Here is a 27970-nt window from a genome sequence, read left to right as displayed (position 1 = left end):
TGCCTCACTGCATGGCCGAGCGCGAGGCGTAGAACTCGGGGACGGGCAGCCCGGTGTGCAGCGTCACCTGCAACGAGATTGCCAGGCCTCAGACGTGTCCCCACCAGGCTTGGGGACACGGCCCCGGAGTGTGACAGCCCCTGCGGTGTCCCCTCTGGGGATGGTGGGACCCCCGGTGCGGTGGGAGGTGGTCTGAGAGGGCGTGGGGAGCCCAGCGGTGGGGTTTTGGGGTGGGAGCAGGATCCTAGGATGTGGTGGTGGCTCCTTTTTGCTTCTTCTCCTCTTATTTATGGGGTTGGGGCCCTGACGCAGCTCCAGCTTGAAGTAGGGCTGCTGGTACCCGAGGTGCTGAGCCCCAAATGCTCCCAGCTGGCTGCCAGGGGTGGGACGTGGGCACAGGGTGGGGGTGGGCACAGGGTGGGGGTGGGATGGGCAGGAGAGGGCACGGAGGGGGCTGAAGGACAGAAAAGGTGCTTAGGGCTGAGGGAGGCTTCTAAAAAGCCCCAGAGGAGGGGACGTGGCTGGAGGAAGGAGCTGGGCAGGGCCGTGCCGTGGGGTGCAGGGTGCTCGGGTGCCAAATGTGAGCCAGGCACCCGGTCCTGACAACAGGGAGCAATTCGGCACGGACTTCAGCACATAAATAAGGGGAAAACCAAAGAAAAATTTGAGAGGGACGCTCCCTGCTTGCAGGAAATCCCTGGTGAGCTGCAAGGGACTGAGCGGGCCAGGGGCCAGGTCCTGCAGGCACCCAGGCACCAAGGAGCTGTGCAGGGCTCTCCCTCCCCAAATAATTTCATCTGGGAGGGAAGCACAGCTCCTTCCTTCCTCAAGCAGCAGCATTTTCCCCCTTCAGACCCAGATTTGTAAGAAACTTTGTCTAAAACATGATTATTTCCAGCCTGATTAGGGTGATTTTAATTACCCGTGCCTTTGAAGGAGGAGGATAACGAACGGCTTGGGTTCATTAGCGGCCTTTTATCAGCATCCCACGGGATTCCCCTGCTCTCTGGGGATTTGGAGCCCTGCCTGGCACATTGAATTACCAGAAACCAGAGGGCTCCACAATGTGCTCGTCTCTTGGTGGTACAGAGGGTTGGGGTGGGAATGAAACCCTTCATTTTCTCCCAAATAACAGGAAAGCCCTAAAAGCAGTGCAGGGAGGAGTGCTGGAAGGGCGAGCAGTGAGAGGGGACGTGCCACGGCCAGGCTGAGTGAGCTGGGGACTCCGTGGGGCGGCTGCTGGCAGGGAAGGGATCGGTGAGAAGGGGAAATGAAAGATGGAAATACCGCACGGGCACGGGGAGCCGCCGCTCGGTGCCGTTCAGCAGAGCAGAGAGCTTGGGAGAGAGGGAGAGAAGAGGGGTTTGAACCTCCCGAGGGGAAAAGAGGCTTTGAAAGGCGCCCCGCTCCATCCCAGAGCTCCTGCCGGGGTCCTTGGGGCGATGCAAGAGCCGGCGTGATCCCGAAATGGAGCTGCCAAACCCCAGGGAGCAGGAGGGGCTGGAAAGCTGGAGAAACCACGGGGCAGGGAGCTGGAGGCAGCAGCTCCGGGGGGCACGGCCCCGGCACCCACCTGCACGTTCCTGTTGAGGCTGACGGCGGGGAAGAAGAGGCCCTCCAGGTTCTCGAAGGCCACGGGCCCTTGCTGGTCCTCGTTGATGGAGAAGGTCAGGGTCCTCCTGGTCAAATCCAGCAGCACGCCCACCGTGGCGCCTTTCGTTATGCCGCCCTCGGTTCTGTGGGAGCAGAGAGTTGGTGACAGCCACGCTGGCTTCGTGTCCTTCCTGCTCCCAGCTCAGGGTTTGGGTTGTGGCCCCCTCCGGGTCACCTCCCCAGGGCTGTGTGGCTGCGATCCCGAGAGGAACGAGCTCAGCCCCTGCCCTCTGGCATCCCCCAAAGCATCCCCATGACCCTACAGCCCCCCAAAAAAGGGCTTCACACCTTGCCAGTGACCTGTGCCCATCGCCACCCGCGCCACCGCCTGTCCCCACGTCCCCAGGAGGACACCAGGAGGGGAAAGCTGCTGGGCAGAAGTGCGAGCCCTGCTTCAAACCCTACTGATCCAGCAGAGAATTGCCCTCAAGCCTTTGAGAAGGGGATGCCAGGCTCTGCCCAAGTTTACCACAAGCTTTCCAGCCCCCAGCTCCACCAGCCCATGGGGAAATCGTGCCATAGCTGTGGCACAGGGATGAAAGGAGGCAAAATATTCTCACTGCAGGAATTAAAAGGCTTTGGAAGTTAGCAGATGGGGTCTGCTATGCGCAAGGGGTGCAGTGCATGCTCGGGGGAAGAGCCAGCGTGCAACCAAGCCACAGAAATAAGCAAAAAACCAGCCACAGCAACGAACCAGAGCAGCAGGAGCTGCCCTTAGCTTTGGGCAAAGCCACACGCTCCCACAAAAGGCGACGAGGAGCGAAACCCCAATTCCTGCGGGTGCCTCTAGCGTCCCCGGCCCCTCGTGCCAGGGCAGGGCGGAGCTGCGGGGCCCCTACCTGTTGGTGTGCGAGTTGTTGTGCATGAACCAGCTGCGGTTGTTGTCCACGTACATGGCCCAGGCCTTGTCGTCCTTGCCCAGCATGGCATCCTTCAGGACGTCGACGCGCGCCACGCCGAAGGCCGGGTCGGGGTGGTTGTCGTAGCGGTCGATGGAGAGCTCCCAGTAGTGGAGCCCTTTGGAGAAGCCCGTCTTGCCCAGCACCACCCTGTCGTCGTAGCTGTTGCAGGTGACGGTCAGGTTGTCGTTGGAGAAGATGATGTCGGCGTGGGCGGAGGAAGGGTCGAAGGAGAACCAAGCTACTGGAAGAGATGAAAGCCAGAGGGGTCAGGGGGGACGGGCGCGGCGCCGCCGAGGCGCACGGAGAGGACGGGACGAGAAGCGGCGCATGCTCCATGCAGGGCGACACCGAGCTCCGGGGCACGGCCGCGGGGCTCCTGGCTTTAGGGTCGGGGCTCCGAGCTGAGTTTTGGATCTGCTGCTCCCCTGCCTGTCCCCTTGGCAGCTCGGGAGCCCGCAGGATCGTTGTCCCCGGCGCTGTCTGGCTCTAGCAGCTCCGGGAACACAAAGCGCATCCACCGGCCGGCATTCACGGCGCTGCACGCCCAGGAACAGCCCTGCCCAGCAGCCGGCCACACGTAAGACAGGAGAAAGCCCACGGACAAGGCCTGAGGACCTCCACGAAGGGGTTAAAGGCACGGGACTCGCTCTCTGGCCAGCGGACAGGTACGGGGGTCACGCTCTGGACAAGACAACGGGGGGGGTGGTTGCACAAGCCACCAGCTGCCGGTTTCACCGGTGTTTTTTTTCCTCCGGCGGTCAGCGAGACGTGAACTGACACATCCACAAAACCACTCTCACGCCTGCAGAAGTAAACACGGCTCGAAGAAGGAGACACTCGGGTGAGATTTGGTGGAGGGCTTTATTGGAACGCTGCGCGCGGGACGGCTCGCATGCACGCGGGCTCGCGCGGCGCGACAGGAGCGAGTCCGTACCTGCCACCATTTTTTTAATGTCAACTGTGGTCATCCCCCGGGAGAGGCATGCAGGGAAAGAAAACAGCGCGTGAAGTTGGCATTCAGTCCAAAAAAAAAAAAATAAAAAAATAAAAAAATAAAAAAGGGAATCAGAAATAATTTCTGCTCGCCCGCCTCTCCGGCGAGCGCACGGAGCTTTCAGGGCTCTGCACACACCAACGGGGGGGAGATGAAGCGAGGATGGAGCAGTGCTGCTGGCAGGCATGGTGTGTGAGGGACGTGCTGTGCCCTTCAGGGGACATTTATTTCCCCAAAAGAGGAAGGATTGGGCCCAAATTTGGGGGCTGCTGTGCGCCACTCCTGGGGAAGGCGCTCTGCGTCGGACGTCGCCCATCGGCGCCCCGATGAGCGCAGATGGGGGCACACGGCTTTGGGCAGAAGGACCAGATTTTAAGCACAGGGCTTCTCTTTAAAACCAGGGTGGGGAGGAAATTAAACGCCCTTGCAGCACACAGCAATGATGGTTCTGTCAATTTGCCTGCCACCGGGACATCTGGGAGGGTGTGCAAAAGAAACGCTGCTCGCTCGCCAAATTAAACTTGAAGACAACGAAAAAAAAACAAAAAACGATGGATGAGCAAGACGGAGGAGGTGCCAGTTAATCGTTAACAGATATACTTGCCTAATTGAGAGTAAGGCGTTCCTTGGGTCTCAAAATTGCATCCTACAAAGAGATACTGCGTTTCACACATCACAGCTACGACACAACACCTGAGAAACCCCCGAGGATCCGGCCAGCCGCAGGGGGCCGGGCTCCTTAAAAGCCAAAGAGCAGGGCCAGGGCTCACGGATGCGACCTGTGAGGTTGGGTGCTGCCAGCCTGGGGTCCCTGGGGCAGTTCCTGAACCTCAGCCCCCTGCCACCACCCCGTTTGGCCCCGCCACCCGGCCCGTGGCTGCGGAGACACCGACTCGGCGGGACGGCTGGGCACGAAGGCAGAAAAAGGGCCCGAAACGAAACGGAGTCGAAGCCATGAGCGCACAGCGGGGTGAGGAGGAAAAACACGAAAAGCACAGAGGGAATCACAAAGCCGCGGGGCCCCCGGTTATGTCGGCACCGCTCATGCTGCAGCATTCATTCCTCATTGCAGGCGATGGGATGGGAACGGAGAGATCGGGGGCCCCCATTCCTCCGGGGCTTCCAGCAGAGGAATTCCTCCTCTTGGAGCCCATGGAGCGGTGTAAATCGGTGCAGGGCTGGAAGAATCGGGGCCCAGGATCTTTTAACGACAGAGGACGTGCAAGGAGAGGTTAGAAAACAGCTCCGAGACGCGCCGCGCCCGCTGCTCCTTCGCCGGCCCGCGGACACCGGGTGCGGGGCCCGAGCCAAGCACCCATGGGTGCTGCCAGCAGGGTGAGGCACTGTCAGCGTGGTTACCTCTGCAGGGCAGGAGCCTCGGGTATGCTCACGCCTGGCTTTGCAGCTCCCAGAGGGGCTGTTGGAGCGCCCACCTCGTTAGGAGCCGGATTGTGAAGGGTCTTACCCGACCGTGCTTCGCCTGGGGAGGGGAAGGAAACCAGGGAAATGTCCCCGGGGGGGGCTCTGTTCCCCTGACCGACAGGAGATTGGAGAGGAGGAACGTGCTCGGAGCCTGGCCACGAGCAGCACCTTGGCTCTGCTGCTCCAGCACCCCAGGGGATGGACCCGGTGGTGCTGCGGGCACAGCCGGGCACGTCCCCAAAAACCGCACCACCGAAATCCCCTCCGCCTCGGGGGCAGCCCCTGCCATCCAGCCGCGTGTCGTGGGGAGAAAAACGAACAGAACAGAACGAAACAAATGGTTTGGAGACGGCCAGAAGCACAGACCAAGAGGAAATGCCAGAGGCACCCGGCTCACCGGCTGAATTCAGGGACTGTAAAGAAGAATGCAAGCTCAGCTGGTGGGCCGAAGATCTTAGCTCAAAGTAGGATCTCCCCGGAAAGCTGGGTTGTAGATTAAGGGTGGAGGAGAAAGGACTCATTCTACGAAGCTGCAATCTTTCCAAAGGCACTGGAAAAGGGAGGGTCTGCTCTTCTGGCTGCGTTTCTAAACGTGAGATCAATGCAAACCAGGGGTCAGCCACGGGCTCTGCCCGACCGCGCCGCGCCACCGCCCGCCGCACCCGGGGCCGTGCGGGCACAGGGGGGTGCAGCAGGGAGCCGTGGGGCTGTGCAGCCCGGCGGCACCCTCCAGGGGAGCTTTGCCTCGGGTAACATCCAAAATAAACGTGTGGTTGGCTTCCAAAATGTTCCTCGTCCTCCCGACGCTCATGAGGTTTTTCTTTTAAGCCAGCCCTGCACACCTCGTCACCGTAACGCACCTAGAAGAGCTCACAAGTTCCCCCCCCGCACAGCTCCTGTTATTTTTAATGAATTTTGTACCTTTTTTGTGTCCTAGACGCTACGTTCGTCCCTTTCTAGGGTGCTGGGGAGGCTGCAGAGGCAACGAGGCTCTAACGCCCTGCGCGCCACCAAGCACCCGCCTGGCCCGAAGGCTGCTCGGGATGCGGGGCTCCTGGTGTCCCCTTGTACCTGTCCAAAAACACCTGAGCCTTCCGAGGAGAATTCAGGTGATTTATGGCAAAACGTCACACCAGAGGGATCCCCTCACGCCACCAGCTCCCGCTCCCCACTGATGGTCACCTCCTGCGATTTCTCCCCTCGTCTCGCCAAGGGGTGTGGAGATCCCAAATCCTCCCCGCATTCACAGCCCTGACTCCGCGTCCCCAGTCCTCCTGTCTCTTTCTGTGAACCACAATAAAGCTAAAAGAACCACAAAACAGCTAAAAGAAGCCTTTTTTTTTTTGCACGGTGGGCTGTAATTTCTGAAGGAGGCCGCGGGAGCGAAGAGCATCGATGGGGTCAGAAATTTGGGTGCGTGCATCACTGCAAAACCTTCCTTTTTTTTCCCCAAAAGAGATGGAGCTGCAGGTCAGGTGCCCTCTGATGGCTCGTGGCTCCCCCAAACCAGCACCTCCTGTCCCTGTATTTCCTGGCAGCGTTCCCCTCGTGCTGCTCGCCCTGTCCAGATGATGCTCAAACCTGCTGGGGATCAAAGCCTGAGAGGGGCCGTGACGTGCACGCAGGAGCACCACGAGCAGCCCGTTCCTTCCAGGCTCCTTCAGATTTTGGAGCTGGGCAGCTTAAAGGCCACGGAGCCGAGGAGGAACCCAAGCCCTGCTGGCTCCTGCAAGGCTCGGGGGAGCCAGGCAGAGAGCTGGGGGAGCTCTGCTGACCTTCAGGAGTGCTTCCAGCCACCCCACAGCAGGGCTGGCTCCGGGTTCTCCTATTTTTGGCTCTCCAGGGCAACGCTGCAGCTTCCTCGAGTGGTTCCCAGCTCCGCAAACGTGCCCGCAGCTCGCAGACCCATGTGTTGAGGCCTTTGGGGCTCGTGATTTGAGATTTCTGCCTGTTGGATGGGCTGGTCACGGCTCAGCTCTCTGCTCAACCCCTTTTGCTCCCCGTTCCTGGTACACCCCCGGGGCATTTAGCCTGGGAAATATGGGAAAGGGGCTCCTCCGAGCGTGGAGAGCTCCCAAAAGAGGCTCCTTGCCTGGCAGCAGTGGATGTGGGGCTGCTCCCTGTCTCCACATCCACAGCAGCACAGCTCCTGACCTCCTCGTGCAGCTCAGAGCCCCCCTTCCAGCCTGCACGTCAGCACCAAGCCAATTTTCCGCCCCGGATTAAGTGCCTGCTGTGACAAATGCACTTAAGAGTCTGTCAGGGAGACTCCTCCATGGCCTGCGAGAGGGCTGTTCCTACTCTGAGAGCCTGCCAGCGAGGGGATCAGCCCCGCAGACGGTGCCAGGGTGGCTGTCTGTCCCTGTCTGTCCGTCCCGGGGGTCTGTGAGGACACCTGGGCGGCTCCGTGGTGCCTCTGCTCCCTGCTGGGCACCGCCAGGCTTTGAGGGGACGCTGTGGTGACGCTGTGCAGCCACGCACGATGCTTTGAGAGCGGTGCTGAGCGTTTGATTTTCTTTAAAACAACATCAGTGAAGACATTGGAGCTTCCCCAGGGCGTAACACAAACCCTGACACCATTTCTCCCCGCGCCATCTCCCCCTGCACCCACACCGACCCTCTCCAAAAAAAAAAACACCTTCTGGCACGGAAAGGGAGAGAAACTCGGATCTTCCCGAGCCTCCTGCCACAGCCCTTCCTTTTTCCCCTTGCCAGCAGCGCCCGGGGGATCCCTGAGCCCGGCGGTGCTGGCCGTGCCCCCTGCGCCTTACCCTCGGACGTCTGCAGCACCAGGGTCTTGCTGTAGGGGCTGACGCCGGTTTTGTTGAAGGCCTTGACGCGGGCGCTGTAGGTGCTGTTGAAGTGAAGCCCGTCCACCGTGCACATGGTCTCCTTCCCCACGTACACCTCCTGCCAAAGAAGCGCAGCGTCAGTGCCCGCAGCCCCGCGCCACCGCCTGGGGCAACGTCTAAAGGAGAGCGAAGCGCCCCGAGGGTTCCTTCCTCGGCCGTAAGAGCAGTTGTAAGAGTTACACGAGCAGTTATCCTGCCCTAAAAGGAGTTTCTGCAGGGATTGGAGCTGCTGGTTGTGGTCAGAAAGCAGCGAGCCCGGCCCAGGAGAGCTGTGCCAGGGAGAGGGATTAATGCAGGCGGTACGCAGAGGGAAATCTCCTGGCGGAAAGCAATTCTGCGTGCTCCTGGGTGGCAGGATCAAAGCGTTCCTTGAAAGAAAACCGAGGTGAGTTCAGCACAGCGCTGCTGATTCACCAGCACCTCCCGCTCCTGCTGCCAAAGGAGCGAGGCTGTGGGAGCAGGGCGGGCGAGCAAACACATCCACAGGCTACCGAAACGTGTGGCTCACGAAACTTTCACTTACAATTAGCAGATCCCACAAGAAAGCCCGGGGGTTTGCTGCCCTCCGTGGGGCGGGTGGAGGGACAGGGCAGGGCAGGTCGCTTCCACCTCCCCAAAGACCCTAAAGGGGCTGGGAGCAGCCCAAGCTGTGGGTCCAGCAGCGTGCTGACAGCCTGAGATGGGTGATGAGAAGCTAAAGGTGACCCTTGGCACCCAAGGAACCCTCCTGAAGTTGGCATCCCACGAGAGGCACTCGCAGGTCTCCGGGCAAATTAGGAGGGAAGGAAGAATGGAGGCTCTGGGGGATTGCCCTCACCTTGCTGGAGCGGCTCTGCAGAGCCTCAATGTCCCCTAAATTGGTCTCCTGTGCCCTTCCCTCTGCGGATCTCGCCTCCTTTTTTCCATCCTCGCCCTGCTCCAGCTCCTGCCTAGCTCAGTTTCGCGTGGACGTGCGCGGAGAAGGCGAGGGGCTGCTGGCTGCGAGCACGCCGGGAGAACTATCAGCGTGTCGGATCAGAGAAAAATCTGATTTTAATTGTGTAATGACGGCAATCCGAAAGCCCTCAGGCCTCAAACACCTCTGCTTTCTGGCAGCTGGCGAAACCCCGAGGCTTTCGGGGCAATTAGCATGGCTCGCACGAAATATTTAGCAACCTGCAGAGGAAGCTTCACACGGATCCTCCGCGTCTGCAAGTCACATTGCTCACCGGGAAGGTATTTCTACCCCTTCAAACGACTCCAAACCTCCCCAGAAAATGCCCAGAGCTTGTCTGCACCGCACCTGGGCGTCCCGGCAAGCCAAATCTCACGTCTCCAAGGCAGGAGGGGACTTGAAAAAAGGTCTGGGGAAGCACCTACCCTGAACTGGCCGCCGTTGCCATCATCGAGCTCCAGGATGTAGCCCTCCACCTGCACCGTGGACAAGGGGGGCTGCTTCCAGGACAGCGTGGCGCTGTTGTTGTGGGTGCAGCACTCCTCCAGCTGCAGGATCGGCGGGGCCGGCACTGGAGAGGAAACTAAAGGCAAGTTAGAGGGACCCTGGCTGCTAGCACCGCCACGGGGAGGGAGCACGGAGATGGATTTAGGGCCTCGGGGCTCAGCCAGCACTGCTCGGGGTGGAAATGGGGGTGCCTTGGGGGTGAGCAGCAGCAAGAGCTGTTCTTCCAGGTGAGCTCCTCCAAATTTCGCCACGCTGCAGCCTGGCGAAGCTGGGATTTCCCTGGGGTTTCTCTGCTTTCTGTCCTTCTGATGGGTTTTTGGAGAAGCGTGGTGACACGACAGGGTGTGCCACTGCCCCGACTCATGTCCCGAAGCAGGGAGGCTCCCAAAAATGCTCAGCAGAGCTGGCTGCAGCGGGGTGCCTGGCCTTGCCCGCAGCCCAGCACGAAATGCTGCTGGTTTTCCACCAAGACGCAGCGAAGAAGAGACGTGGGGGTGCCTCTCAGCAAGGCAACGATGGCCCTCAGGCTGCCCCAAAAACATTCGGGGTCCTCCCACGCTGTCCCCAGCAGAGCACCCACCCCTGGGGGACTCGGGGCTGTTGTCCCCTGCCAGCTCTGCCCGCACACAGCTCCTGCTGCTGGGCACATCCCAGGACACGGGGAGCCCTGACACGACGTGGAGAAGCCAGGGGATGCTCGGGGAGGAAAAGATGAACCTCCCCGTGCAACCTGCTCCTGTGCTCGGCCACTCTCACAGTGAAAAAATGAAAAATAAATAAATAAAAACCTAAAAAATTGAAAAAAAAAAAAACAAACTTGCCTGCTTCAAAGTGGAATTTCTCACATTTCTCTTTGTGGAGCTGAGCCAAAGACCCCCCTCCTGGTAACCTTGACACTGGGGAGCAGGGAACTGATGCCACTGCTGTCAGGGCCACCCAGCTGGATAAGAAATGTCTTACTTGGCTCCTAAAAGCCTTTTCTTCGCCTGTGAGAGGCGAGGGTCTCACCCCCGATGGTCTCACCCCCTGCCCCTAGCTGCTGGCGTTTGCTGTGGTACGGAGGACACATGGCACAGCACTGCCCCCAAAACCAGCCCCAAAACCAGCCCCAAAACCAGCCCCAAAACCAGCCACGGGGATTGCAGGGGAGGGCAAGTTGTGGCTCTGCGCTTCACCACCGAGAAACAAAGCCGAGGTTGATGTGGAGGCCAGGAGAAGGTGAGGAAAGCCAGGCTGATTTCCATCCTCCCCGGGCAGAAGCTCTCCTCGGCGGCGCCGGGAGCGAGCAGGGGCGGCGGGCACACTCTTACCTTTCATCTGCACGAAGTCCAGCTGGTGGATGGACTGCAGCAGAGGGGCGTTGTCGAGGTTCAGGTCGAAATCCGTGGTCATCCGGGGCGTCAGCGTCCCCTTTCCCCACTGGTCCTCGGTGAGGTGCACCCTCCTGATGAGCGCGTCCGAGATCTGGCGGCGAGGAGCAGCCTCAGGCACCGAGGGGCCGCGTGCTGGGGACCTGCCCTGCCCTAATCCTGCTCCCCAATTTCTCCCCCTCGCTCCTTCCCCTCGTTTCTCCGCTCTGGAGAGCCCCGAACACATCCTCCAACCTCTCCTTTCCGTGCTCAGAGCCAACCGACCCCATCCTGCTTCTGCTTCTGTTCTGTTGCTCCAAGCCCTCGATTTTAGGGCTGGAAAAATGGGGATCCCGTCCTCGCTGTGCCCCCCCCTCCCTGTTGTACCACCCCAGGGCTCCTAATCCCATCCAGACCTGCAGGAAGCCGCTGGGGTCGTTCTCCTTGATGACCTCCAGGCAGTACTCCATCAGCCCCGTCGTCTGGCGCAGCTTCACCGTGCAGTGGGAGATCTGGTCCCGCACCACCTGCGGCGACAAGGAGAGCCACGATGGCCCAGCCGCAGGGCTGGGAGCCCAAAAAGAAAGAAAGAAAGAAAAAAAAAAAAAGCTGCAGCCTCGTGGGGATGCCTCCGAGCAGAGCAGAGCCGCCGGGTGGTGGGTGAGGATCAAGCCTGGGGTTTGGTGTTCCCGAGAGGGATGAACCTGCCCCAGCTGCAGTGCTGAGGGGGAGATTCGTGTGTTTGAGGTGCTCACCCCGCATCAGCTGAGATGGACCACGCAGAATTGCCCTTTTTTTTTTTATTCCCCAGGCTGCAGCAGAGCCTGGAGATGGGCTCAGAGGGACAGCCCTTCCTTTCCTGCAAGAGCTTTAGAGCTGCGTAAAGTTCTCCTCGGTGGGCTGTCAGGGGCAGGACAGGCGAGCTTCCCACCAGCAGCTGATGGAAAAGGCTGCACTACGTTAAAATTTGGGAAAGCACAGCCACATCCCCATCACGACAGGCTGTGAATCCCGTGTTAAAACACCCCCCTGGGCTGCAGGCACCCCCCCTGCCCAGCCGGGAGGGACGCAGAGCTGCATGGAGGCACGTCCCAGCCCCCTGTGGCACAGCAGCCCGGGCTTCCACGGGGGCAAGGACTCCTGCAGGGCAATCAATCAGAGCGTGCGTGGCTTAATTAGAACCTAATCACCTCCGCTTCATCACCTAGCAGGAAGAAGAGAACCGTAAACCCTGCAGCTTGGGACGAGGCATCTGGGAGATGCTATGAAAGATGCTCCTGGCTGGCTCCTGGTTTTTAGGGGGTTGCTGTTTGCAAGGACACCACTTGCTGCTTTGGGGAGGGGGCTGCAGGAGCAGCAGCAGCAGCAGGAGCAGCAGTAACAGCAGCAGGAGCAGTAACAGCAGCAGGAGCAGCAGCAGGAGCAGCAGCAGCAGCAGCCACCAGCACGCCAGGCTGGCGAGGCAGCAGGGGGAGCTCCCATCTTGTCCTCCGGAGCCGTGCAGAGATGCTGAGGAGCTCAGAGACCATGCAGGAGAGAAGCACACGCTGGGTTTGGCCTCGAAAGCTTCCATCAGAGGGAAGAGCTCACTCGGTGCCAGTTTTTAACACTCGAGTGCACCGGAATGGCTCTGCTGGCGTCAGCCGCTCCTGGAGAGCCAGACTCCTTCACTCCCTCTTTGGCTCCGCTGTGCCTTTTTCCAGAAGCGTGGGCAAGCCCCCAAACCTCCCTTCCCAGTCCTTTGGGGCAGGATCCAGAAGGTGCAGGGGGAGTGCAAAGGGGTTTCCAGAAGCCTGTGGGGTTTCCATATGGCTGTGAGCATCCCGTGGGCGTCATGTACCTGCTGCTGCCACCTGGGATTTCCACCGTGTGGGGCATCTCAGCTCCTCGCTACCCCAGGAATGAAATATTCCCATGAAATACCAGAGGAGGTGGATCCAGAGCTGAAAGCAAGACCTGGAAGATCCTCAAACCTTTGATTTGTGCACGGGGATAAAGCAAAATCCGGAAGGTCCTCAGGCCTTTGACTTGTGCACGGGGATAAAGGCAGGGGCTGGGTAGCTTCAGGAGAACCCAAAAGGATTGGGATATCCACCAGATCTCCAGGAAAACCAGCCTGCCCTGGGCTGTGCAGGGAAGCTGGCCGCTTGCAGAGCTCTGCAGGAGCCCAGGGGTAGCCGAGTGGTGGCATCTTCTGGGAAAAGCCTGGCAGGGCAGTGAGCTCGGGTGATATCAGCCCACGAGGGGATTTGGGCAGCTCCACACATCCCATTCCTGGTCGTTTTTATGTCTTTTTTTTCCCCTTTGCACGTCAAAGGAGGCAGCAGGCAGCAGCTGGTTCCTAATTACAGCCTACAAAAGGGGCGTTCGCTGCGCGCTCCCAGCACCTCGCTGCCGCCTTAAAATAGGGCGTTTATTTCAGGAGCTTTTCTTTCCTGCAAGACGATCCGAGCTATAATTTACATTCGAACACAGCTCCTGGAAGGCAGTAACACCTGTGCTCGTCCCTACCTAAACGTCTTCCTCACCTTCCTCCTCTCTCAGCGCTTGGCTGGGTTTCAAGGCACCCGGCCTCGCGTGAACCCTGGCTCCGGTGCGCGGGATGAGCCCTGCTGGGGAGCGTAATCCCATAAGAAGGAAGGGTCACGGACCAGTGTTTCAGCTCTGGAGACACAGACGTGTACAGAGCTATGTCCAGGAGCTCAGTGGCTTTGACAGAACCCTTGGAATTTCGTCCTGGGACAACCCTGCAGGGACCTTGTATGACCCCTGCTCAATCCAGCCCGTGCTGTAGGGTGGCTTCCCTTGGGGAGCTTGGGGAAGTCCTTTGGAAACCAGGGCTGGCCACGAGGAGCAGAACAGACAAGGGATTTAAAACCTGGCCTCTCTGCTCCTTTGGATGCCGTTTGTTAAAGGCTGGCTCTTTGTTTGAATCCGAGCCTGGGGGGAGGTTTGGGAATGGCAGGGAGGTTTGGGAATGGCAGCGCGATGTCCCTCCCCACTTTGTTTCCTCCCTCTGGAGCAATTAGTGCCGGCCCACGGGCAGCCCTGGCTGGGTGCCTGCCGCACGAGATGTGTGTCAAGCTGAAGTAGGTCAGCCCTAAAGCCCAGCTGACCCCAGCTCCGGGTGCTCCACGGGGCAGGGAGCTTGGGCTTGGTGGTGCCAGGCGCCGGTGGCCCGGTGCCAGCTGGCAGGCCCTGTCCCTTCGTGCCCCTTGTCCTCGTGCCCTCCTGTGCCGTGATGGCCACCCTTGCCTTGAAAGCAGGCAAGATCCCCTCTGTCCCTGTCCCCAAACCAGAAGGAAAGGGTGTGCAGAGGCTGTGAGCCTCAGCCTGACTGCTGAAGCCACTGCCTGGCTGTGTGAGAGGGTAACTAACTGCCCCACAGGGGAAAAGTGAAAGAGAGCTGGTCCTGCACCCACAGGATGGGCTGTCGGTGTGGCACTGCCTGCTTGGGCTGTGCTTCGGTGCCAGAGAAGGAGCACCGAGGCAGGGCTCGGCCCTACAAAGCTGTTATCACCCTGTAGGTCCAGCTGGACCTATAAGGGATCCACGGGGTTTCAGCAGGATCAGAGCCCGACGCCGCATCGCGCTCACCCGCCCCGCTGGGGACCGCAGGGAAAAGCTGGGGACAAGGCACAGGGGCAGCAAGGAGCGAGGAGGGGCAGCCAGTGCGGGGCAGAGAGCTGGAAATCCCGCCTGGAAATAGGATGGAAAGCCTCGTGGGGAGTGCTCGAAGCAGTGCAGAGCCCAGCCTGTTTTCACAGCTCACGCGGAGAGCCGCGTCTCGGCTCCCCTCCCCGTGCCAAGAATTCACCTCTGGGCGAAAGCACCACGAGTTTTCGTTGGGCAGAACAGAAATTGGAGAGATTCCTGCTCCTGCCCGGTGACAGAACCGCCACCTCGTGACCCCGAGTGCCCCGGGATGGCAGCTTGTGTTGAAAGCAGCGTTTCACCCCAAAACCGGCGCCGTGGTGGTGCCGGCAGCGCTGCAGAAAGCTCTCCGACCACCCGAGCTGCAAGCAGGGCTCACCTTCAGCTTGTGCTCGTGCTCCTTGTTGACCCGGGACAGCAGCTGGGCTTTCCTCCTGTTGAGGGCATCGATGAGGGCATCGCACTGGGCCACCAGGCAGGCCTCGAACTCCACGCTGTTCTCCTGGGGGGTCAGAGCAAAGCGGGGTGGCTTTGGGAGGAGCAGTTTTTGGGGAAAAGCTGCACGGGGATGCTATGAAAAGAGGCAGGTGCTGATTGCGGACCCCTTTGGGAGGGGATTCCCTACAAACCACGCGGGGAGACGGGGCAGGGGATCCCCGGAAAGGCTGCTCCTCCCCAGGGAGACGCGCTACCTGGATCTGCTGCACCATGTTGCGGAGCTGGACCAGGAACTCTTTCGCCTCCTTGGCTCTGTCCGACAGCCCGTTGAGGGCCTGGGAGAGCTGGCTCTGCAGGGGGAAAAAAGAGTAGGGTTATTTCCACATCCCGAACTCGTCCTCGTGCCGGAGGAGCCGAGGTGTGCACATTGGGGCTGGGCACGGAGCGCGGTCCCTGTGCCCCGGGGCGCGCAGCCTTCAGCAGCCCCACGGAGGCGTCCTCCTGCCCCTGCTGCCATGGGGATGGGAATGGAAAAAGGGTTATCCATCAGCTCAGGGCTCCCAAAGCCCTGGATTTGGGATGCGCAGAGCCGGTGTGCCTCGCTGGCTGCCTTATTCCAGGAGCTGGGCAAATCCCCCGTGGTAAGTTACCGCTCGGAGACATCTCGCCTTCTGGGGGGCTGCAAACAGCACGCGGGTTTTAGGGTGGAGACGGCCCCACGTCTCCAAAACCTTACCCTCTGTGCTCCTGGGGATGTATTAGGGGCAGGGGGAGGAGGTGGGCTGGCTGCCTGGCTGTCAGAGAGCAGCGGTGCCCCAGAAAACGACCTTGCGGCACTGCCTCCCCCGGAGATGTTAATAAAACCCCGGTGATTTTGGCATTTCCTTGGTGATTTATCGTGCCCCGGTCATTAGGACGCGGAGATAATCAGTGAATGCATCTCTAATAAAAACGGGATTGCTAAGTCAGCTCAGCAGCCTGCCGGGCTCCTCGCCCCGAGCTGTCCCCTGCGAGATCCCGTCCCCTCCCCGACAAAACCTCCCCCAAAACCCCCCAAAAAACCCTTTGGCTCCTGGCCTGAGCTCCCATCTCCCCCCGTGCACAGCTCCAGCCCTGGCAGGATCAGGGATCAGCCCGGCACGGAGCTTTGCTGGGGGCTGAGCACCGCAGGGCAGCTGATGCAGGGAAGCAGCGGGAGCCTGCGAGGTTTACAAGCTCCTCATTAAAACTGCAGCACGGTGGTTTTTCTTTCCTTTTTCCTTCCATAAAGCTGTTTTTTAAAATCAACATGCGTTTCGGGGAAAAAAAAAAGAAAAGGATCTTTATCTCAGCATAACTCTTTGAGGCTTTCCTAATGGGCCAACGCTTTCGATGCGCCCTTAAAATTTAATGAGAGCTCCGCGCTGCCCACGGGTAGGTCACCGGAGAGAAATGACCTCAAAACCAGAGCTCAGCCCCTTGTGGACAGGCTTCGAGGAGGCACAGGTCTCCTGGAAGAGCTCTTGCTGCATCCCCAAAAGCCATGGTGGTTAGCCCATTAACCAGCGTTAATTAATGCTGGGTGACCAGGGAGAGCGGATGGGAAGGTGCGCAGGGCACGGCTGGGCGCGGGGACAAGGGGATTCACAGCCGTGGGACGCAGAGAAAAGCACTCCTGCTGTTATTCTGTTATTCTGTCTGCGAGTCGGGGGTGTGGAGAGGAATTAAACGGCCCGATTGGGGTCGTAAATCCTCCAGGTGGCTCCCTGGAAAGCCATCAGCCTTGGAGCACGCCCAGGGTTTAGGGCAGCCTGGGGTTTCGGAGGATTTCCTCAGCGCACGCTGAGGGGCAGAGTTGTGGGTTTTGGGCAAGGAAACGGGGAGGCAGCTGGCAGGAACCCCACGGAGGGGAAAAGTTTGGGATGGAGGAGTGTGGTTGGGGGTGATGGAGGCTCACACTGGGGTCTTGAAGGGCTGGGGATGAAGGGGTGGGCTGGGGGATGCTCCGGCAGGGCAGCCCTGCTGCCCCTCCCCTGAATTAATGTGTGAAATGCAGAAAAACATCACCTAGCCCAGCCCTAAAATCAAGGGCTTTTGTTCCAAAGCAGCAAGAGGAGACCCCAGGAGCTCCCACCAGCACTACTGGGAGTTAAGGGCTTCAGTCTCTGTCCCCAAAGCTCTCAGGGGATCCCGTCCCCTTTCCGTGGCACTGAGGGCTCTGCAGGATGGGCTCTGGAGAGCTGCTGCCACCCGGGGACAGAAAACTCACCGAAAACACCCCCAGGGCTGGTGGAAACCACATCCACTGCAGCCTGCCACAACCCTTCGGTGTCTTCGGAGGGCAATCAGGCAGCAGAGTGCCCCGAAAGCCGGCTTGGTGCCCCCAAAATCGGGGTTTTCTCCCTGCTCCACCCCACAGAAGGCGAAACGCTTGCACAGCCCGTGGGGGCTGCTCCTGCTGCCGAGCAGATGCCGCCCCGCACGTGCGAGGCAGGGTCTGGGGATCTGCTAAGCTGATTATCTCCGGGGCAGTTGACACAGGAATTAATTCCAGGGCTTGCACAGGGCCCCCCGCATCTCGGGAAGAGGCGGAGATGCCGCTGGAATTAACCCAAGACCCTGGAGGGTCCTGCTGGGGGGGGGCCAGGCACGCAGTCTTTCTGCCTGAGACCACGGAAGAGGCTGCTCAGCTTCACTGAGAGCTCCTCAAATGCTTTTTAGCTGCTTTTTCTGCAGCTTTTAGCTTTTTTTTTTAGCTTTTAGCCGCTTTTTCATTATGGTTTTTTCATTAAAAGAAAGTGGGAGGGCAAAAAAAAAAAGGCCGAGGGCTCCCAGCGCCCACAAAAAGCACGACCCAGACTCCGTGGACCAAGGCTGCCTCCAACCACTTGGCCAAAATTGGTTAAAAACACCGAGTTTTTGATAGTGTTGGTGAAAAAAAACCAGCAGAGCAGGGTGCAGAGCAGGAATTGTGCGCACAGATGGCCGCGGCCGCTGGCTTTGTTCGGGCACACAGTGGGGCAGTGTCCTTCCTCAGCAGGCAGAAGCGACTGAAAGGCTGCAGCCTGGAAAAGAAGACAAGGGGATATTCTTCCCGAGCACCGTGACCTCGCTGCGAGCCTTTCCAAGTAGCCCCAGGGGTTCCCTGCTCCGGGGAGCACACGCGGAGCTCTGCCTCCTGGCTCGAGTTTCCAAAAAATTTAGGGTGAGGGATGCTGAGACATCCGTCAGCCCGTCCGTACCAGCAGGGTGAGCCCCAGGTTCCCCTCCAAAAAGGATTTTTCTGGTGTTTGGGAAGCCACCTGCTCAGTTCCCAGCTTGCAGGACTGCCAGGACACAAGAAAAAATATTTATATTATCGATTAGGATATATAAAGATCATTTATAACGTAAAAAATCGATTAGAATCTATCCTAACTGAATCTATCCTAACTGAAACCAGGGCAACGCGCAATGTAAATCATTCTATGTTGATAATGAAAAAACAGAAGATGTAAAAAATAAAATATTATTAATGTTATAATGTTAATAATGAAAATAAGGCACGGGAAGGGCTGCAGAGAGGGGCTGATGGCCGGGGAGACGAGGCTCCCCTTCGTGCCGGCTGGAGGAGCGCAGCCCTGCTGATGGCTGGGAGCTCGCTGATGATTTATAGGTGATTTATTGCTGATTTATCGCTGATTTATCACTGATTTATAGCTGCTGGTGGCTTTTCCAAGCATCCCTGGGAGCGCAGGGCTCGTTTGCTGCCCGTCGGCGTCGGTGTGCTCCCGGAGATGGATGAGGCTGGCGAGAGGCAGAGGACAACCCGCAGCTGGCCGGGGATTTCTCCAGGCTCCTTCCTTTCCCTTCCAGGCACAGCTCAGCAGCTCCAGGCCCTGTGCTCAGCACGTGGAGGTGCTCACGGCTGATTTTGTGGCAAAAAGGCTGAAATCAGTCAAGGCAGGGTATAGGAATACAGCCGGCACCCCCCTAGTGCCAGCTGGCTGCACGGGGAACAGGCAGATCGGGGCCTCGGTGAGATTTCCTTCTCCTAAGGGTGATAAAGGGCAGGACAAGCTGCAGACAGACTGCTAGGAAAAAAAAAAAAAAAACAAAAAACACAATTCTGCTGGAGGGAAAGTGCAGGAATTGGCTTCGTGGTGCTCCAAAAAGTGCTGTGCGCCTTGCTCAGAGCTGCTGCTGGGCGCTGCTTCCCTTCGGAGCCCTCCCCGTGCAAAACCAGCCTTGAGAAGGAATCCAGGAGGCACAAAATGATGGTTTATTGTCACTTATCCACCCTTCTGGGGCATGGTTTTTGGTTTTTGGGGCAGGCAGCGCACAGAAAATATTGAGTAGTAACATTCAACCTTATGATTGGAAAAGGAGGGCTCTGCAGGTCAGGAGGAAGCGTCTCATCAAGCACATCCCAGGCAATCACTGAAATAACGTTATTATTGTTGTGAGGAGTAATAAACCCAGCGCACAGCCTTAATTAGAGGGCAGGCAGTTAATAAAGCCCGAGGCTGCGTTTCCTGAGGAGCCTGCTGGGCAGCTCGCCCCTGCAGCAGCCGATCCCTGCCCAGCTCTCTGCTCCTCCTGGTGTTTTTCCCTCGGCTCCCAAAAAGCCTCCAAGGAAGGGGCTGGAGCATGGGTGTGCGATGGGATGGAGCTGCTGGTGACACCGGGGGACTGACCTGGCTCCCCAGAGGGGTGTCGTGAGCTGCTCTCACTTCCAGAGGACAAACCAGGGCTGCTGGAGAAGGTGGAGGAGCTCTGAAACGCTCCTGGTCGGGGCAGCGCTGGGTCTGGCGAGGTGGGAACAGCACCAACTGCTGCTTCGTCTGCTTACGCAAAGAAATTAAAGGAATTCCTGCCAACAGCAGGGTAAATCCCAACGGATAAACCCTGCTTTCCTCCGCACTGCGTGGAAAAACACGTCTGCAAAGGTTATGGTCCCAAGGACCTGCTCCACGCGCAAAATGAAGGCGCTGTGGGTGCACAAATGCACTAACAACACCACCACCCTGCAGTGCAAGCTGCCAGGGCATCACACGCCCATTTTTTGGGGGTTGCAGTTAGTGCAGGAGCGTGCCTGCAAGCACCACGTCCCCCAGGCACCCTGCCACGTGTCCCCACACAGCCTTGTCCCCACCACAGCCTCAAAATCACGCCCCGTGCGCCCCCACCCCAATTATCCCCTCCCCGCACGGCTCTGCCGTCCCATTATTGCATTAAGTCTTTAAGCCTGATGCCTGGGGAGTTAAATCCCAACCCGATTAGCTGCACTAACGATGATTTTTACCAATCCTTCCCCAAATGCCACCCGAGGAAGCAGGCTGCAAGCCCCCTGGGGTGGTTCCTGGTTCCTCCTCCTGCATTTGGTGCGTTGGCCACCCTGTCCTAGAGGACACAGCAACCCCCCTTTTGCTTCCCTGACACTTTTAGGAGGATGTGGGTTCTTTATTCATTATTTTTTTGTTAAAATATCCCTCTTGGCTCGTGCTTTAAAGCTCGTGTTAATGCCTGACAAGCATCCAAGGGGGATGTTAAATCCCTTGTGCGTGGGGGACGGCTTTCAAGCGGCCTCCCGGGAGCCCCGCTCAGATTTCCAGTGGAAATAAGAATTTGGCACGGGTGAGGAAACCTTCAAAGGTGGCGTGAGGCTACGAGGGAGGTGGGCAGGGGAAGGGGATATCGTTAGGATGGCCAACCAAACTGGATGGATTATGAGGTTGCAGACCCATTAACAACAAAAGAAGAAGAAATCAGTAATTTGAGAGGAGCTGCGCTAATGAGTGCCTTTAAAAAATTATTCTTTTATAAGAATTAAATTAGGCTGATTAGGAAGTGATGAAGGATCTGTCAGGGTGCCCACAGTGAGCAAGGAGGCGAGGGGACCCACAGCTTGGAGCTGAAGGCTGCCCAAATTGCTGGGGCCGAGCAATTCAGCTCGGTGCCACGAGGAGAGCACTCAGCGGACTCGCTGAACCATTCAGGAGCATTTCAGAAGAAGTGGGGAACCCAGGGAGCACCGAGGGATGGGAGGGGGAATAATTCACGTTTGCTTCAGTGATAGTGTGTTGGTTTTGTGCATCCCCTTGGCAGGGGCCGCAGGAGCAGCAGGCAGCATCCCAAAGGGCACACGAGGCTTTGCAGCACTTCACTTTCAACAAAATCAAACGCTTTTACACCATAAACGTGCAGGCACGTTCGGAAGTGATCCATTTCATACCTCTTTTACAACAAACACGTATTTAAAAGGGTCTGTGGAGCCCCCGGGCCATGCGTTTGGCAGGCAGAGCCCACTCAATCTGCAGGGCCCACTTCTCACTTGGCTGAAGGGCTCTTCTAAAGTCCCTGTGAAGTTGAAGGGGAAAAGAAATCTCTTCCAACAAAGCCTCGGAGGGTTTGAAACTCCCGGGGAAGGAGGTGCTTTGCTAATATTTATAAGCTCAGCTTCAAACGCAGCGCCGCGCCGGCCGACTCGCAGGGACGGCACCGGGCGTCTCGGGAGCTCTTCTCCGGTTCCCAGCTCTGCCGTGACGAAAACAAACTTTAAAGAGAATGGGAGAGGAGCTGCTGGGCACGGGGAGCAAACACACGGCGTGCTGGCAGGGCCGGGAGCAGCTTGTTAAAATGCTCTTTGTTCTCCCCGCTGCCGGGCTATGCGGACGAGCAGCAGCAGAGGGGAATCTGGGGTGTTTTTCGCTCCTCCTGCTGCTTCGTGCACAGCAAGGAGCCCCTGCTTGGGACATGGTGTGATGGAGCAGCACCTGTACGTGAAGCAGAGGGGCTGCACGTGGTGTGGAAGTGCTAACGATGCTGTGACCAGCATCATTTTCCATCAGGTAGGCTCGTGGGGTGCAGGAGAGGATGCAGAGACTCCTGCAGGTGTCCGAGCTGCGGCATCCACCCCGCAGACGCGGCTGAACGGAGCCAGCCTGCTGGGATTAGCCCGGTGCTCTGCCTGAGCTCATTAGCCCTGACTCTTAATTAGCTCCCGGGTGGCCCCGCTGTGACCCCTGGGCTTCACACGTGCAGAGATGGAGCTCGGATCTGTCCCGGCCTCTCCCAGCTGAGTTCGCTCGCTGGAAACCGGTGGGAAAGGACCCCGGGGGCTCGCTGCAGGGAGCACGAGGCCAAAACTGCCTCTGAGCAGCACAAAGGGGCCCTTCTCCTCCTGCCTGGCTGCTCTTCCTCTGCCCAGCACGTGCGGGGTTGTGGCAGCCCTTGGGAACACATCCTGCCCCTGAAAACATCCCACCCTGAAAACATCCCCCTGTGCGCCAGCCCCCTGGAAGAAGGAGGTAAATCAATGTAGCTCTGCAGGTGTCAAACGGTGGGTAAGAGCTTACTGCCTTCCAAACGTGCCATAAATCACCCCCCGTGTACGTCTCCAGAGCCGAATTCCCCCAGCCAAACGCTGGAGGAGTTCATCGCTTCGAGCCCCCATGGCTGCTCCCAGCAGCAGGGATGGCTGCACGGAGGAAGGAGGCAGACACGGCCCTAAATTACTCACCTATGAGTTAATGGAGACACAGCAAGCTCCAGGCACACAAAAGCAGGAGCTGCCTGTGGACATCATGGCTCATGATTAAAATTAAAACACAAATTGTGACACACAGAGCAGAGCTGGAACGAACCACAGCACTCGATGGCACAGCGTCTTCGCTGCACCTGAAGACTTTGAGGCTCTGCACATTTTGCCACTGCAGACCCACCCGGCATCAAGCTGGGGATCTCTCCAGAGAAAAAAAAAAATAAAATCCCAGGATCTGATGAGCCTCATGGCAGCTACAACAATCCACAGCTTGCTGGAAGCTGGATCCGATGGCAGGGAGGATCCTCATCCACGCCGACAGCTCCGTGAGCTGTGACCCTGCTCCTGCTGCCAAGCTGCTCACATAAGCTCGGATCACCCAGAGGACACGGCTCGTTCCCCTCCTGCTGCATTTCACCGTGCCCTCAGAATATTTCTCTTTGGGAGAAATCTTTGGATTTCTTAGCTGGTAACGAGTTGGTGCTGCCGGGCTCCAGGGGAGGGGAGAAATCATCTCACAGGTGAGGAACCGCAGCGAGGCGCTGGCTCTGGGTCACCGAGCTGTGGCACAAAGCCCATCGGGTCCTCGTCTGCAGGGAATTCCATCTCGGGGTGGAAAAAGTGGTGCTGCAGGATGGGAACAGGTCATCTTGGCCGTGTCTGAGCTGCACGAGCTGAGCCACCGCGTTTGATGTAGTTTTGATGCAGCTTTGGACGCGATAGAGGAGTCTGAGCGAGGAAGGAGGACAGGCAGGGAGCCTCCTGAGTTATTTGGCCAGCACCACGAGGCCAAATCCCAGCAGGGCGAGCTGGCCTCCAGCCACAGCCACATCGCTTCTGCCTCCCTTCTGCCAGCTTCGCCTGCCCCAAGTGGGGAGACCACAGCCGAAAATCAGAGCAGGCTGTTTGTACGGGGATGCCCCTCACTAAAAACTTCATTTCTTTCTGAGATCTGTTGGTGGGATCCTTGTTCTGTACGCCACCCCACCCCAGAGGTCCCGGAGCACTGGTGTGCCAACCCGTGGTGTTTTTGGGTACAGCTGGAACCATCCTTGGGAGCCTCTTACCCTCTCCACGGGGAGCAGACTTGCACCGTGCCACCCTTCTCATGTATGATCTGAGCTGGGATCACCAGGGATCGACACCAATTCCTTTGTTTGGCTTCCCCTGAACAGATTTTCACCCCAGCAGGACGATCTGAAGGGGCACGGAGCGAGCTGGCTTACTCAGCAGCTAATTTAACAATCCAGACAGCGAGGGCACAACGCACGGCCAGCCACACGGAGAGCCTCCCCCGGGACAAACGGAGCAGGGAACAGGGCAGGAGATGCAATAATCCGCCTGTTGTTTGTTAATTAGCCCTTGATATAGCCAGGGAGACCAGGGGCAAGTCGAAAGTGGTCTGCTTTAAAAGAGTAAGCAGGTTTATCATGCCACCAGGCGATGCGGGGCGTTCCTTCAAGCCTTTAGGAATAAAAATGAAAATACCTCCAAGTGCTACGTGCTGGCAACGTAGAAAGCACACTACAAACCTCCTCAGATCCTCTAATAAGTATTTTTTATTCCTATACCAAATAGTTGTTAAAAACCCACACAAGATCGCTGTGAAGACGCACGACGGGGTTGTGTTCACACAGAGCAGGTTCTAACGAGAGACACCAAGGCTTTCACCGCACAAACCTGAACTTTGGGGCGCTTTATTTAGGACAGCAGAAATCAAAAAGCGGCACCATGAGCCTCTGGAGAACGTGTCTCAGACCACGATCCACCCTGCATGGCTGTCAGCTCTCGTGCTGGCTGCTGGCACGGCTCACAACGCCGGCAAACAAACAGCAATGCCTTTTTCTCACCCTCGGATCATTGATTTAACCCCAGGAGCCGCGGTTGCTCTCACTGCTCGCTCGTTCTCCTGCTTTTCCAGCTGCGGATGCAGTGTCAGGAGGCTCCCCGGCTGACACACTGCCACCTGTTGACATTTCCGGGAGAAAAAGACGAGAATTGGTCCACGGGCTGATTGTTTTCCACTGCTGGATTTCCACTCGTCTCACCTGGCGTGCTCCCGACCAAAAATTACCGAGTTTGTGGGATTCTTCATTCGTGAAGTGGCCAGAATTAAAATCCCAACGCACCTCCACGTGGAGAGAATGGAAAAGGGTTGGTACATGCAGGGCACGGGAATTTTGGCTGGCGCAGCACAGCGTTGCCTGCTCCAGTCCCTGCATTTTAGGGCTTCCCACTGGAGCCGCAGGGATTTACACCCCCTCCAAGGCAGCCCCGGACCCGTTTTTATTTGCACAGAGCTCAGTGGATGCCTCCTGGCATCAAGGGGATGCTGCAGTAGCTCCAAGAACACCCTGTAAAACTTGCTGTCCCTTGTCACCTGGGATTAATGGGGTATTCTTGGATGCTCCTCGCTCTGTTAACCGAGGCAAGCGCAGAGGGAAGGGCAGAAAGCTGCTTTCTGAATAAATCCTGATACAAAAAGGCAGCATCGCCTGCAGGACACACGGAGCTGGTGTAAATCCACTGATCTCAGCCATTTCTTGGCTTTTTTTTTTTGGCTTCGAAGCACCTCCACCTCCCTGGCACCCCCAGGACAACGCAGCCCTGGGGAAGGCAGGAGGCACCCCGCACGGCTGGAGGGGAAAGGGTGCTGGGATTTTTGGGAGACCCTCGCAGCCAGGCTTGGGAAAATGCAACAGGAGGAGATTAAGGACCTGCCCTGCTTCTGTTTTAGCTGCAAATATTTCCTTTTGCCAAAGCAATGGGGCAAAAAAACACAAAAAAGCAACGGGGAAGGTGCTGGTGAAGAACTGAGGCCGAGCCCCACGAAGCCCTGTGATGGAAACCCACCACCAAAACCCTGCAGTTTGTCTGAAAAAATAAATAAATAGGTATTTATACACAGCACTGTCAGTGAGAGGGCCTGGAATGTGCAGCGAACGCAGGATCCAGCTCCATCTTGTGTTCCTGCCTTTGACATGACAAGCAGCACCACATCTCGTCAGGGCGCAGGCCGGCAGCTGCAACCTACCTACACAACGAGGACATTTCGGGTGAAAACCCCATTTCCCTCTCATCCCTCTCTCCCAGGACTCCTCTGTCTCTTCCTATGAGCTGTAGGAGCCCCTCACAAGCACTCACCTCACCGAAAGGACCAGGCAGAGAGGGACTGTCACCTTCCAGGCACGTCTTGCCACCCCCCAGGAGGGCAGGGAGGTGGTGTTGCAGGATGCTCACCAGCTCCAGTCTGAAGGTGGCTTGGTTCCTAAGCCAGGTCCGTGGGGTTTGGTGGTCCTGGTGGCTTGGTTTAAACCAGCTCCACAAAGCCTGACCCGTCTGAAGGCCCCAATTTGGTTACACAGCCCCTGGGAGCACCCCTGAGCTCTGGCAGCGGGGCCATCCCTTCAATTCTACAATACTGTTGTATTTAACTCAACTCCTTTCCCTCCCCTAATAAAAAAACCAGTGCCTAATGGCCACAAATCCCTGCCTGTCACATCCCGAGGACACACACAGACTGCAGAAACGCAGGCTCAGCTTCACCCTCTCATTTCCAAGATCTGCACGGCAGGTCTGTGCCTGCTGGCCACGTGAGCAAAAACACCGCCCTGATAAAGACCTTCTCCCCAAAAAGCTGTTTTGAAACAAAACCTAACCACTCACCTACAAATACGCCACCCTGCAGAGCACAGGGACTGCACCTCGGAGCAGCACCGAGCCGCCCAGACACCCACGGGTGCTCCTAACGCCTTGCTGCACCCGAGGCAGGGCAGGAGCACAGCGCCGCAGCCACAGCCTGGCGAAAAGGCCTGGCACAAGCGAGATTCCTCTTGTTTTAACAGCACCGCTGAGCTCCGGGGCCGTGTCCTGCCCTGCTGCGTGTCGGCACGGCCCCAGCCCATCCATCCGTGGCTGGAGAGCCGCCTGCTCCCGCAGGAGAGCTGGCGCCGGGCTTTGAATGCGGCGAGCACGGGCTGGGTTTCCGAGCAGGAAAGATGCTCCCGGCATCTGACAGCCACCGTGCTGGGGGAGAAGAGTCCTGCTGTCCCCAGGAAAGCAGGGCCAGGAGCAGCAAGAGGCACAAACTGCACCCTTTTTCCTCTCTCGCAGCACGGTGCCAAGCGCCCACGGCCCCAGCACAGCCGTTTGCACCCCCCAGGGAGCCACAAGGCGAAGCACAACGCAGAGACAGCCCCCTGGATGGATTCCCCAGCCCCTTTCAGCAGGGTTTTGCGTGTTTCCACCTCTCCCCGACTCCTTTCTGCCAGCACCCATCTCCTGCAGCTCATGCAAGGAGCATAACGCATCCCCTCGTGCCCTGTCCACCCACGTCCCCGTCCCCTCTGCCCGTTTCCCCGAGGGGATGAGCTGAGGGTCGTGCTGTGAGCAAGGAGGGAGGCTGCAGCACGAGCTGGGTGGCGCTGAGCCCACGCTGGCTGCATCCCCAGGACCCTCTCCCCCCAGCGAGGACGCGTGTGGGAGCGAGCTGCGCTGATCAGCATGCAGGGACAGGCACCTCTCCCTGCTGCCGGCCTTCCTCCTCCTCTTCCACCTCCTCCTCCTCTTCCTCCCGATGACTCAGGGTGCGGGAGGAGGCGGGCAGCCCTTCCTCAGCCACCGAGGCTTCACGCCTCCCTCCTGCCAGCAGCATCCTTCCCACCAGCAGGTTTGGGGAGCCTCTCCTGCCCTCCTCTGCACGAAGCCACCAAAAGTAGAGGGCTGAGGGTGCCAGGACGGGCAGGCGATGCTCATGAGAGGCAAGGGTGGATGGATGGCACGAGGACACGGTGCCCCCAACCATGGTGGGATGGTGCCCCCAACCAATGCATGACCCCATTACACGGAGGGAACCCCACGCAGGGCTCATCCCGGCGGCGTGGCAGCCCCCGGGGCTCACCTTGTGCAGCTTCCACATGGCGCCCAGCGCCTTGACCTCGTGGCTGGAGTGCTTGCCTTCCTCCAAGCACTGGTAGCAGACGGGGCTCTTGCACTGCACGCAGTACATGCTGTGGTTCTCCAGCTCGTGGTCGGTGCAGGTGGAGATCTTTCGGGGGCTGAGGCGCCGGCTCACCCGGCCTTGAGCCGGCGGCACCAGGCGATGCTTGGCCAGCGGGCCCCGCGGCGGGTGGCAGCGCAGGCGGCAGGGCTCGCAGTAGAAGACGTCGCACTGCTCGCACATCACGGCCGCCTCCTTGGGCGCCTTCTCGCACAGCTGGCAGCGCAGGGCGGCCGCCCGGCCTTGCTGGTAGCGGTCGATGACGGCTTCCAGCAACCTGTTACGGGGGAAACCCCGCAGGCCGCGCTCGTCCAGGCCCAAACTACGGTGGCACTGCGGGCACGTCAGGCAGGCGCTGCGAGGCGGTGGTGGAGGAGCCAAAGCTGAGGGTGGCGGCGGTGGCAGCGGGGCGGCCGGGGGGAAGACGCGGACGCCGTTGGGGGATTTCTGGCAGGGGGTGGTGGGCGCGCTGGCGAAGCCGCCGTAGGAGCCGTAGCCGCTGTCGGCCTCGCTGTAGAGGCTCATCTTGTCCAGGTCCAGGTAGTCGTAGTCGGAGGCAGCCGAGCCTGAGGCGCGGCGGCTCTGAGGGGACTCGGCCTCCGGCGTCTGCACCAGGATGTTGCGGGCGCACGCCTGGCAGAGGTTGTGCGAGCAGGGCAGGATGATGGGCTCGCGGTAGAAGGAGCCGCACACCGGGCATTTCAGCTCCTCTTCCATCTCTTCCATCAGGGAGCGGGGCAGAGCAGCGGCGGTGGCGGCGCTGCC

General features: G+C 58.7%; 1 protein-coding gene across 2 annotated transcripts; it reads right to left on the bottom strand.

Annotated features, from left to right (window-relative positions):
• Positions 1–4: 4 nt before the first annotated feature.
• Positions 5–27931, bottom strand: TRIM9 (tripartite motif containing 9; the record flags this gene model as incomplete). Of its 2 annotated transcripts, XM_084287023.1 has the most annotated exons (13): positions 5–67; positions 1574–1736; positions 2493–2796; positions 3490–3513; positions 4154–4195; positions 5369–5557; positions 7743–7881; positions 9183–9340; positions 10575–10728; positions 11030–11140; positions 14647–14769; positions 14960–15055; positions 27107–27931. In XM_084287023.1, 13 exons carry the CDS (start codon positions 27929–27931, stop codon positions 5–7), a joined length of 2391 nt encoding a protein of 796 aa, XP_084143149.1. The 2 variants fall into 2 exon arrangements, with proteins under 2 accessions (XP_084143149.1, XP_084143150.1); XM_084287024.1 differs by lacking the exons at positions 4154–4195; positions 5369–5557.
• Between the last annotated feature and the right edge of the window lie 39 nt (positions 27932–27970).

The sequence above is a fragment of the Netta rufina genome, assembly GCF_964035555.1.
Source record: "Netta rufina genome assembly, chromosome: 5".
Lineage (NCBI taxonomy): Eukaryota > Metazoa > Chordata > Aves > Anseriformes > Anatidae > Netta > Netta rufina.
The sequence above is the reverse complement of the archived record's forward strand: the minus strand, read 5'-3'. Positions and strand labels throughout refer to the sequence as shown.